At 36.0% G+C, this 12,547-nt stretch overlaps 2 protein-coding genes across 2 annotated transcripts in view; one reads left to right on the top strand and one right to left on the bottom strand.

Annotated features, from left to right (window-relative positions):
* LOC112904706 (sarcoplasmic calcium-binding protein) overlaps positions 1 to 10,891 on the top strand; it is a 22,608-nt gene extending 11,717 nt beyond the window's left edge. Inside the window, exons 3-5 of the mRNA XM_025975459.1 lie at positions 9,821 to 9,988; positions 10,385 to 10,525; positions 10,589 to 10,891. Coding sequence (XP_025831244.1) covers positions 9,821 to 9,988; positions 10,385 to 10,525; positions 10,589 to 10,819 — 540 coding nt within the window. The 3' untranslated portion in view covers positions 10,820 to 10,891. The remainder of the gene's footprint in view (positions 1 to 9,820; positions 9,989 to 10,384; positions 10,526 to 10,588) is intronic.
* Positions 2,530 to 12,547, bottom strand: part of LOC108734822 (nuclear pore complex protein Nup88) — a 107,557-nt gene continuing 97,539 nt past the window's right edge. The window contains exons 7-13 of the mRNA XM_025975458.1: positions 7,458 to 7,698; positions 7,162 to 7,400; positions 4,695 to 4,805; positions 4,401 to 4,627; positions 3,090 to 3,249; positions 2,924 to 3,012; positions 2,530 to 2,821 (exon numbers count right to left, since the gene is read on the bottom strand). Of these exons, the coding sequence (XP_025831243.1) occupies positions 2,755 to 2,821; positions 2,924 to 3,012; positions 3,090 to 3,249; positions 4,401 to 4,627; positions 4,695 to 4,805; positions 7,162 to 7,400; positions 7,458 to 7,698 (1,134 nt within the window). The 3' untranslated portion in view covers positions 2,530 to 2,754. The remainder of the gene's footprint in view (positions 2,822 to 2,923; positions 3,013 to 3,089; positions 3,250 to 4,400; positions 4,628 to 4,694; positions 4,806 to 7,161; positions 7,401 to 7,457; positions 7,699 to 12,547) is intronic.

Raw genomic sequence — 12,547 nt, 5'->3', positions numbered from 1 at the left:
AATTGTCTAAAATTCATTGGAGATTGGTATGAAAAAAGGTCAATTCGTGTGACTACGGAAAAATCATTTAGAATTTAAATATTGTGTATATAATACGTTATATTTCGTTTCAGAATTTATGGGAGAAATTATGGGGTGAGATAACACCCTACAACCTCATCACTGTTGAGAAATATCTAGAAGACATGCAGCACGTCGTGAACGACGGAGACCTCAGGAAGAAAGCTCATGGCTTTTTGCCTTTCCTGTTCAAGGTACAAGGACACATTTAGGCAACTGTTAGTTTTAAAATTAATTATTAATTTTGTGTTTTACAGGCCGTTGATAAGGATAAATCTGGTGAAATAACAGTCGAAGAGTTCAAGTTGTTCTTCAGTTGTCTGGGTCTCAAGGAAGAAGACGCGATCTTTTCTTTCAGGATAATCGATACCAATGGCGATGGCAGAATCAATATCAAAGAATTTGTTAATCACGGGAGGCGTTTCTTTATTACAGAAGACGAACAGTGCATTAGCAAGTACTTCTGGGGACCATTGATCGAACAATAAAGGAGAAAAGAAGGCTGACGATTTTTTTTCAAAATGAAAATGAATTCCATTTGTCTTTATTTATGTAATAAGAAAATAATGTCTAATTATTTTAGGCTGCGTGTTTTGTATTTGGAATTTATTGCTATTTTTCTAAGCTTTTTGTATAGTTAGTAGCACCATATGAAATATGATTAGTAACTAGCTTTTAAAAATGATAAAAAGCGGCGCTTTAGAAGCTGAAATTAATTTTTACGAATATTGTACACGTATGCAATAAGCACTGTGATTTTTACAATAAATTTTGTAGATGTAGAAAAATTTTTTTTTCAAGTGAATCTAGACATTATAAGTGTAATTAACTAATTACCCCCTACAGATTAACTCAAATTAATGAGAAAAAAGTGTTGCTGGTGTTAATCCCTCGCCGGGAATAGAACCCACGGCTCATAGTTTTATGTATCAGTACTCCAGCACGATGACACGTATATGTTAGGTGTCACATGTATCATCGAAACGAACTCTACATTATTATTAATAGATTACTGTTCTCAAACAGTTAAGTATGTGGGATGTTCTAGTTTTAGGGAAATGTCAAGAATAGCTCAGGATAGGAAAAAGTGGAGGTGCTCGCGAAAGGATGTTGTGCAAGAACTCGAACTTTTTCGCGAAAAAATTTGACGAAAAAACATATATTCACAAAAACCATTCGATGAACGTTTTGCCTTACCAGTATTCACGAATATGAAATGCTCGTCTGCAAACTTGGTCGAACATTTTGCGCAAAAATTTCACGAAAATATACGTATCTATTCATATAGCACTTGCTCTTTTTCAATGAATGTATAGGAGACTTTCGATTTGATGTCTGATACATGTACCGCGTCCTGCGGAAATACTAAATCCGGATTGTTATTGTGTACACACCAGTGACGACTAAGAACCGAACATATATACCTAGGGATATTTTACTACGTGTAAACATCAAGGGGCCACATTATCTTTTGAAAAATATGACGTGGTACCGAAAAAATTCTTACAACACCACTGTCCATAACTATTTGCGAACAGTAATTTAATCTAAGTCTACCTCTACTCCTCTTAACTCCTCTTTCTGCCTCTAATATGTCTTTGACTAGACCTTCATGCCTGGGAAGATGTCCTACCAACCTATCTCGCCTTGACTTATTGACTTCCATAGAGTCCTCTGTTGCCTGTCTTCCTATACTTTCTAATACCTCCTCATTTCTAACCTTCTCTATCCACGATATCCTCATAATTCGTCTGCAACACCACGTTTGGAATGCTTCTAACCTTTTCTTTTATTTCGAATTTCTAAATTAATCGTTCGCGAGCACTGAAGTGACTTCTTTTTATTGGAGGCGACTCAACCCTGCGCTATCCTCTGCTTTATATCCCTACTACTCCTCCGTCCTGACTTATCTGACTTCCCAGATACCTAAAATCAGCCACTTCTTCTAATTTTTCGTCTCCTATCTCTACACACACTCATTCCCTACTTTATCTTCCCATGCATACCAGTATTTTTGTTTTACTTTTATTTGTTTTCATACAATACTGTTTTGTCAGCACCTCTTCCATTTTATTTAAATCTATCTCCAACTCCTCATTGGTAGATGCTAATACTGCGATATCACCCCCCCCCCAATATTAATAAAAATAAAAAACAGTTGTTCCCGTGCTTTACGTTCAATTTACTTGCCTAACAAAAATTTCGGGTGGGAGGAGTTTGCCCCCCCCCCCGATTCACCCTGTCACTCGTTTGAACGCTACCTTGATTTTATTTCATTGAATGCATTTGACATAGATCACAACATGTATATAGACCACGCACTGTACAGTTTATATCTGCATAAAATAATAAAAATGTGAAAAAATTCGCTTACCTTAACAATTGATACTGTTCTTCTTGAAGCCTGTGAAAAAAAAAAATCAAGTAAATAATAAAAAAAAATACACGGGATGTTTAATGCGAAACGTATTTATTGTGGATACAAATTATAATAATATAAAACAAAAATTATTATTTAACTAAATGTTGTCATTTAATGACGTCCTAGGATACACAATTAAAAGAAAAAGCACAAGAAATTCTATTACTGTACTAGATACAAATAGAAAAATAGCAACACCTGTTAAATGCTGTAATTACGTTTATTTTAATTGTAAGACAAAAGACAAAAGAGAGTTTTGATTATTCCTTTTTTTATTTAATTCCCAGGACTGTTTTGTACTCGTTTATTTCTTTTATTATGTTTGTTATTTGATTTGACCTAAAATAAAAAACAAAAAAAATCACAACCTAGTACAAAAGTGAACAAAAAAATAATAACGACGAAAATAGTACCTAATCGAGATAAAGATAGATAACTTACATGTCCTGTAGGTTACTTCTTATTGTGCTGGACTGAACCGAGCCCAACCCTGTTTCCTTATGAGTATTTTGGTTTTTCCAATTTTCCATCTGGAACGATACATTCGTTTTAAATAATCATTTCCTTAAAATAATAATAATAAAAAAAAAAAAAAAACTGAAGGTACCTGCACGTCTTGGTACTTTTGCTGCTTCTTCAAGCGATCTATTGTACTTAAGTAAAGTTCAGTTTTCTTGCTAGCTTGCTTTAGTTCTTCTAAAAACTTCTTTTCGGCTTCTGAAAGTTCTGTCTTTTTCTCAGCCACCATCAAAAGCAATTGGTGGCACCTAATAAAAGTAAAAATGTCAGAATAATTGATGAGCAGATATTATTCAATACGGTCCTGTATATCAAATGGGGTGTTACCGGCCAACAATGAGGATACCGTGGATAGAGAAGGTTAGAAATGAAGAAGTATTAGAAAGAATAGGAGAACAGAGGACTCTATGGAAGTTAACAAGAAATAGACGAGATTGGTTGGTAGGACACCTTCTCAGGCATGAAGGTCTAGTCAGAGACATATTAGAGGCAGAAACAGGAGTTAGGAGGAGTAGAGGTAGTCTTAGATTAGATTACTGTCCGCAAATAGTTAAGGATGTGGGATGTTCTAGTTTTGAGGAAATGCGAAGATAACTACAGGATAGGAAGTAGTGGAGGTGCGTGTCCAACTAGTCGTAGGTCTGACGACCTTATGATTATGATGATGAAATTGTTCGAAGTGTTCGAAATGTGGTGTTACCGGCGAATGATGAGGATACCGTGGATAGAGAAAGTTAGAAATGAAGAGGTATTAGAAAGAATAGGAGAACAGAGGACTCTATGGAAGTTAACAAGAAATAGGTGAGATACGTTGGTAGGACACCTTCTTAGGCATGAAGGTCTTGTCAGAGACATATTAGAGGCAGAAACACGAGTTAAGAGAAGTAGAGATAGTCCAAGATTAGATTACTGTTTGCAAATAGTTAAGGATGTGGGATGTTCTAGTTTTAGGGAAATGCAAAGATTACCTAACGATAGGAAGTAGTGGAGGTGCGTGTCCAACTAGTCTTAAGACTGACGACCTTATGATGATGATGACGAAATTGTTCGAAGTGTTCGAAATGTGGTGTTACCGGCGAATGATGAGGATACCGTGGATAGAGAAGGTTAGAAATGAAGAGGTATTAGAAAGAATAGGACTACAGAGGACTATGGAAGTCAATAATAGACGAGCTAGGTTGGTAGGACACCTTCTCAGGCATTAAGGTCTAGTAAGAGACATACTAGAGGCAGAAACATAAGTTAAGAAGAGTAGAGGTGGACCTAGATTAGATGACTGTTCGCAAATAGTTAAGGATGTGGGTTGTTCTAGTTTAGCTCAGGATAAGAGTGGAGGTGTGTGTCCAACTAGTCGTAGGACTGACGACCTTATGATGATGATGATGATGATGATTTTTACCTTTTTGTAAGTTCTTCTTGTTTATCTTTTATATCTTCGTATTTTTCGGCTAGATAACCTGCCTTTTCTTGCAACATCAAGCGTTCTCTTTGCATACGGTCGACTTCCTTGAGTTGATAGTTTTTAAGCAAATTTAACGTTTTCACTCTTTTTTCTATCTCTTCGATGGCCTTCTGATGGTGTTTGAAGTGATTCTCTCGGAACGACTGAGAGGCGCGTTGGAGCAACTTAAATCATCAATATTTTCGATTATTTTATCTCAATTTAAAATAATCCCATAAAATATTTTTTTACCTCGTAGCATTCTTGTTGAGTGTGATTACCGCCAGATAATTTTAGAATCGGCTGGTTTTTGGCTTGTTTTAAAATCCTTTGAACGTATACGTCGAAAGGTTCTCGTAACATCTTAAAAAAGCAACAATAAATCTGATATTTTCATTTAGATTTTTGCCTAGTCGATATATATATATACACAGTCTAAGAACCATTTATTTAAAAGGAAAAATTTAATGGTAACACATTTGGGGCAATATGGGGAATTACGAACCGCCAACTAGGAATAAGGGGTACAAGTCCCAAATAAATTATCTGTGAGAATGGACGTATCTTCTTTATTGTTTCCATTTAGGACTGTAGTCGTTTGCTGCGTTTTGAACACGCCTTTGTTAAGTTAGGAAATGCTTCATGAGCAGTATAGACGAAGTGAAAAGAGATAACCGAGTAATAGTAAGCGGTTAGAGGTTTCTTAGGGACGCAAAATATCAAGATTGGCTATATAACTGCCTGGTTGGAATTATGCTCTTAAACAAGCTTTGCTTTCCCAAATTCCTGAGAATGTTGAACTTTCTTTTTTAAAGTTCGATGCTGGCGACATGCTCAAACTCTGCTTGTCTGCATCTCATTCTGTTACACATCAATTGGTGTCATGTTATTCCTTTTTCTTTATTAGTGTCCGCTGCAATTCGTACTTGACATCTCTTTTCTATCTTTAGTGTAGAGCTCAGCCGTTCGAGTCAGGGATGATGTAGACAAAAGTTGTTGGGAATATGAAGAATTATAAGCACATTAAAGAGTATTTCCGATTATTTATCAAATTTCCCGTTCTTTTCATAAGTGAGGTCAAATATTCCTATTAAAAAATTATTTTATCTTCAAATTACCTTGAGGCTTTACATAAACTGATTTCCCTTTTTAAAGCACATAACTGTTATCTAAAACTTTTTCGGAAATAATGAAAAATCAAACACGAATGTTCGTCTAGTCCAATCCTGTTCACTTCTTCTTTTGTTTCAAGTCACCTGTCTACCCTTCGAGAATTTAATCAGGTATACCGAAGTCTAAATAATCGTAAAATTTTCAGCACTACTAGCTAACCGCCAGCAAATCTCTTTGTGGTCTGGTGTTACTATTAAAACGATTAAAATTTCGGAAACATTAACACAAAAGTTACTTTTCTTCATACATTCAAATATCCGGATTTTCTATTATTCGAATTAATTACGATAATTAGTGCGGTTAACCGAGTCTCCACTGTGATACGTAATACAAGAGGTCTGTTCAAAAAGTGTCGCGAATATTGTGGTTTTTTCAAAAATTATTTATTTATTCATGAATATCTATTTTGTCTCATTCAAACTAATCCTCACCAGATATTATACACTTGTGCCAACGTTTTTTCCAATCTTCGAAGCACTTCAAAAAATCATTTTTTGTGATCTTGTTCAGCTCCTTCTTCGATACCGTCTTTATCTCCTCAATCGTAGAGATGGCGTCTTCCTTTCATGAGCCTTTTCAGTTTCGGAAACAAGAAAAAGTCACAGGGGGGCAGATCATGGTGCAAAAGCCAATTTTAGTGCTTCCAGAAATCCGGGCGTTTCTGGCTGATTGCTTCTCGCAAACTGTGCATAACCTCCAGGTAATATTCCTTATTGACCGTTCTACTCTGTGGCAAGAACTCATGATGCCCCACGCCCTTGCAATTGAAGAAAATTGTAAGCAAAACCTTCACATTTGACCAACTTGGTGCGCGTTTTTCGGTCTTGGCTCGTAGAGCAGCTTCCATTGGGATGATTGAGCTTTGGTTTCCACGTCATAACCATAAACCCATGATTTGTCACCAGTTATGACCCTCTGGAGCAAATTTAGATCGTTGCGGACGGAGTCCAACAGCTCCTTAGCAATGTTAATGCGATGCTGTTTTTGGTCGAAATTGATCAATTTTGGTAGGAATTTCGCGGCAACCCGTCTCATTCCCAAATCTTCGGTTAAAACTCGAAAGGCAGGAGCCAATCGATATGTTTAGGTACTGAGCAACTTCTCTAACGGTGATTTCCTTCCCTTCATCAATGTTTTCGTCTGTTGTTGACGTTCTCGAGCGTCTGGCACGCTCTTCGTCGTTCACATCTTCTCGGCCCTCTGGGAACATTTTGTACCACCGGTAAACGTTACTCTGGTCCAAGGTAGCTTCACCATATGCCATAGTCAACATTTTTGTTTTTCACAGAAAGTTTGATACAAATTCTTTGATCCATTTTTTGGAATAGGCAAAAATCGAAGACGCGCGTCAAAATACGTGCAGTTAAAGCAGCTTTCAAAAGTTAGTTGAACATTCAACATGACCGAACTTGTTGGTATAATTGAGAGACATGAGTACCAACTTAATGACACAAAAAAATCGAATATACGTAACCTCGGAAACTCAAAATTCGCGATACTGCTTGATCTGACCTAATACATAATATAGAATTTAATAAGTTCTTACCTTCTTCAGAGGGGAATCCAGGTTATCTATATTATCGTAATCAATGTCACCATAATTGTGTATCAATGAAGGCGCTAATGATAAGACGACTAATTGTCCATTTGATAAAAGTACTAAAACACTTGGAGGGTTGTAATACAATGCGAAGCCTATAACGGGATTTTTGTTATCTGAATTTGCAATCTTTGTACATAGAAGGTAGTCTGCTGAGCTACGTTCGTTTACAACGTTTTCCAAGTCTGAAATATGAATACCGTATTTTTTATGAGCAGTTAAAAAAGTTTCGAAGCAGTTACCATCTTCAGGCCCACTAAAAAACTTTTGTAACTTATTTGCAGATGGAACTGTAACAGAATGTATTCCCGTTTCATGTATAGCAAAATATCTGTCACTCCTCGAATCATCTGGGTATAAAAAAATCGGACAAATGTACACGCTACTCGGCTGACAAGTGGCTAAACCCAATTCCAATTCGATTTTTTCATACACGTACAAAGATCTGTCGTGTCTATGTAAATATTCGTCCATAGATTTGCACTGTAAATATAAACAGATATCACAAAACGATTATTTTTATCAATTATTAATGTGAAATTTCATTTTAATTTCCTCCCACTTTAAACTACGTCAAATTAACGAGGGAAAAATTGTTGCTGTTGTCACGCCCTTGTCGGGAATCGAACCCGGGACCTTTGGCTTTACACACCAATGTTCTAACCACTAAGCTACAAGAGGAGACAACAGCAACAACGACAAACCGTACTTATTAGGTCACAGATCTGTCGAGCTAATGTAACTTTATTAATACTATAAATATAAAACACTTTTAACATTTAATAGGGGTTAATATCAAATATTAATGCGAAAATTNGATTGTGCCTCTTTGTCGCTCGTTCCGCGCTCTCGCTTGCACTTCAAGCCTTAAACGGAACGCCTCAGAGCGAGGTAACGCCGCATGAGTCATGTTTTTTCGTGCGTGCAGCCGGCTCCATCGAATTATAAGACGTTGTCACGTCAAAAAATTAATAATCATCACTGCCAGATACTTCCACTGGCGGTAACTTCTGCCAAAATGCACCAAAGGTGGCAAAAAAAATCATAACTTTACTTACAGTCTGAGTCTTCATTTTTGAGTATGATTTCAAAATTTTTTGTAGGCAGCCAGACTAATTGTAAGGATCAAACAATCCCAGTCACAAGTAAAATGTCGTGAGTATAAGCACAAGCGCGATTATTAGGTGACTTTATAACATTTTAATTGTATCTGGGGGATGTTTGGCCACTACAATTAGTCTGGGTGCTTGTAAAAAACATTAAAATAGTTCTCTAAGTATCATAAGACCATAAGATAAATAAAATTACCATTTTTTGTGAACTTTGAATCGTCTGGCAGAACTTACCGCCGATCGGAAGTGTCTGGTAGAGTCGATTTTTAATTTTTAACAATATTCTGCGAAATATTATGAAAAAAAGTAATGTTTTTACCTATTCAAAGTACCTATACCCCGTGTCACGTAAAGTGACGACTGAAGCAATAAAACTGCCAAGTTGTGACGCCTACCTGGATTTACAATGTTATGGCATTACTCAAACGAAACTCGTTTTGTATTCTGTTAACCATTTGTGTCTATAAGGACCAAAAATTCGAATTTTCTACCCACGTTATCCTCATCATTCGTCTATAACACCACATTTCGAAGGCTTCTGACCTTTTCTTTTCCGCCGCGCCCACTGTCCATGTTTCGCACCCGTACAACGTCGCACTCCAAACATACACCTTTAACAACCTTTTTCGAATTTCTAAATTAACCGTTCGCGAGCATAGAAGTGACCTAATAAGAACTTTTTTATTTAATTTTATTGTTGCTACTCTTTGGTTTCTCTTTACCCACATTGAAAACTTTCACCTGTATAATCGACTGTTCACTTTTATCAGAAAGTAACCATCAGCAATATTACTAATTAATTACAGTGTACCAATTGGTAATTTCTGCAGAGTACCTACATGGTACCATATGGCGCCAGGTGTTAATTATTTATGCAAAATAAATATAACCAGTTAATGATGAATTACTGGAGTGTACTACATTCGGATTTTGTGAATTCGGTTTACTATGTAAAAGAAATTCAATAAAACAATCTAATAGAATAATAAGTCGCTCTTTGTATAAATCAGTACGAATTGCCGAAATATGTCTAGACAACCCATGTTTACGATGGGTTTAATATGAAGTATGTTGTTTCTATGTCAGTACTTAAATTAGGTACCAGTTTTGAGAGGCCATTAACCTAAAAGCAATTTTATTATCAGTTAGTTGCCGTTTGATAAAAAAAGAGGCTAGAGTTATGATCAGGGGCGTCAATGTGCTTTTTGTAGGGCCCCTAATCAATTTATGCCAAAGAAAAATTAGAATTAAACTCCATCCCAATTGAGAGGATGAATCAACTCCTCAATAACTCAATAATTACAGGGAAGGGTGATTGAGAACATGGGTTTATAAGTTTACATCTCATTCCTTGTGTCTACGTCTGTATGCCTAAAAAATTCTGTCACACACATATTACCGCCCTTGGTTATGATGTTTCAATAAATGATATTCGTTGTTCCAATCAAATGTTTTTAATTTTTAAAAAAATAATTCTTTTTGTTTTGGTGCAGGGACAGACCGAGTTATGGCGACGAAAAATGCGAACATTCCACGGCATTCTAGACGTTAATAAAGATGGAGTGATCTCATTCGACGACTTCCAACTCCTTTCCAATAGGTTCATAGATTTAGGTCATCTTAGCGATAAAAGTACACAAGAATTTCGCCAGTCTATTAGAGTAAGTACCTACATTAAAAAATAATGACAATTTGAATCGAATATTTCATAATTTTCTAAAAATTTTGCACATACTCTATTATTCGTATTTTTTAATATTTTTGTCGCTAATTGCAATACAATTAAATAATGAACATGTCAATTTTCTATTAAATGATTTGTGTATGCTTATTTTATGTTCTTAAATTCTGTATCTAAAGTACCTGCCGGTTTTACCTACATACGCAAGCTTTATCACATGGTTCACTATTGAAATTTAAAAATTCTACTGATTTTTTTATTGCAATTGTCTAAAATTCATTGGAGATTGGTATGAAAAAAGGTCAATTCGTGTGACTACGGAAAAATCATTTAGAATTTAAATATTGTGTATATAATACGTTATATTTCGTTTCAGAATTTATGGGAGAAATTATGGGGTGAGATAACACCCTACAACCTCATCACTGTTGAGAAATATCTAGAAGACATGCAGCACGTCGTGAACGACGGAGACCTCAGGAAGAAAGCTCATGGCTTTTTGCCTTTCCTGTTCAAGGTACAAGGACACATTTAGGCAACTGTTAGTTTTAAAATTAATTATTAATTTTGTGTTTTACAGGCCGTTGATAAGGATAAATCTGGTGAAATAACAGTCGAAGAGTTCAAGTTGTTCTTCAGTTGTCTGGGTCTCAAGGAAGAAGACGCGATCTTTTCTTTCAGGATAATCGATACCAATGGCGATGGCAGAATCAATATCAAAGAATTTGTTAATCACGGGAGGCGTTTCTTTATTACAGAAGACGAACAGTGCATTAGCAAGTACTTCTGGGGACCATTGATCGAACAATAAAGGAGAAAAGAAGGCTGACGATTTTTTTTCAAAATGAAAATGAATTCCATTTGTCTTTATTTATGTAATAAGAAATTTTAGGCTGCGTGTTTTGTATTTGGAATTTATTGCTATTTTTCTAAGCTTTTTGTATAGTTAGTAGCACCATATGAAATATGATTAGTAACTAGCTTTTAAAAATGATAAAAAGCGGCGCTTTAGAAGCTGAAATTAATTTTTACGAATATTGTACACGTATGCAATAAGCACTGTGATTTTTACAATAAATTTTGTAGATGTAGAAAAATTTTTTTTTCAAGTGAATCTAGACATTATAAGTGTAATTAACTAATTACCCCCTACAGATTAACTCAAATTAATGAGAAAAAAGTGTTGCTGGTGTTAATCCCTCGCCGGGAATAGAACCCACGGCTCATAGTTTTATGTATCAGTACTCCAGCACGATGACACGTATATGTTAGGTGTCACATGTATCATCGAAACGAACTCTACATTATTATTAATAGATTACTGTTCTCAAACAGTTAAGTATGTGGGATGTTCTAGTTTTAGGGAAATGTCAAGAATAGCTCAGGATAGGAAAAAGTGGAGGTGCTCGCGAAAGGATGTTGTGCAAGAACTCGAACTTTTTCGCGAAAAAATTTGACGAAAAAACATATATTCACAAAAACCATTCGATGAACGTTTTGCCTTACCAGTATTCACGAATATGAAATGCTCGTCTGCAAACTTGGTCGAACATTTTGCGCAAAAATTTCACGAAAATATACGTATCTATTCATATAGCACTTGCTCTTTTTCAATGAATGTATAGGAGACTTTCGATTTGATGTCTGATACATGTACCGCGTCCTGCGGAAATACTAAATCCGGATTGTTATTGTGTACACACCAGTGACGACTAAGAACCGAACATATATACCTAGGGATATTTTACTACGTGTAAACATCAAGGGGCCACATTATCTTTTGAAAAATATGACGTGGTACCGAAAAAATTCTTACAACACCACTGTCCATAACTATTTGCGAACAGTAATTTAATCTAAGTCTACCTCTACTCCTCTTAACTCCTCTTTCTGCCTCTAATATGTCTTTGACTAGACCTTCATGCCTGGGAAGATGTCCTACCAACCTATCTCGCCTTGACTTATTGACTTCCATAGAGTCCTCTGTTGCCTGTCTTCCTATACTTTCTAATACCTCCTCATTTCTAACCTTCTCTATCCACGATATCCTCATAATTCGTCTGCAACACCACGTTTGGAATGCTTCTAACCTTTTCTTTTATTTCGAATTTCTAAATTAATCGTTCGCGAGCACTGAAGTGACTTCTTTTTATTGGAGGCGACTCAACCCTGCGCTATCCTCTGCTTTATATCCCTACTACTCCTCCGTCCTGACTTATCTGACTTCCCAGATACCTAAAATCAGCCACTTCTTCTAATTTTTCGTCTCCTATCTCTACACACACTCATTCCCTACTTTATCTTCCCATGCATACCAGTATTTTTGTTTTACTTTTATTTGTTTTCATACAATACTGTTTTGTCAGCACCTCTTCCATTTTATTTAAATCTATCTCCAACTCCTCATTGGAAGATGCTAATACTGCGATATCACCCCCCCCCCAATATTAATAAAAATAAAAAACAGTTGTTCCCGTGCTTTACGTTCAATTTACTTGCCTAACAAAAATTTCGGGTGGGAGGAGTTTGCCCCCCCCCC

Source organism: Agrilus planipennis, unplaced genomic scaffold, assembly GCF_000699045.2.
Source record: "Agrilus planipennis isolate EAB-ADULT unplaced genomic scaffold, Apla_2.0 scaffold74, whole genome shotgun sequence".
In the NCBI taxonomy this organism is placed as follows: Eukaryota; Metazoa; Arthropoda; class Insecta; order Coleoptera; family Buprestidae; genus Agrilus; species Agrilus planipennis.
Note: the sequence above shows the minus strand (reverse complement) of the source record. Positions and strands in the feature narration are given on the sequence as shown.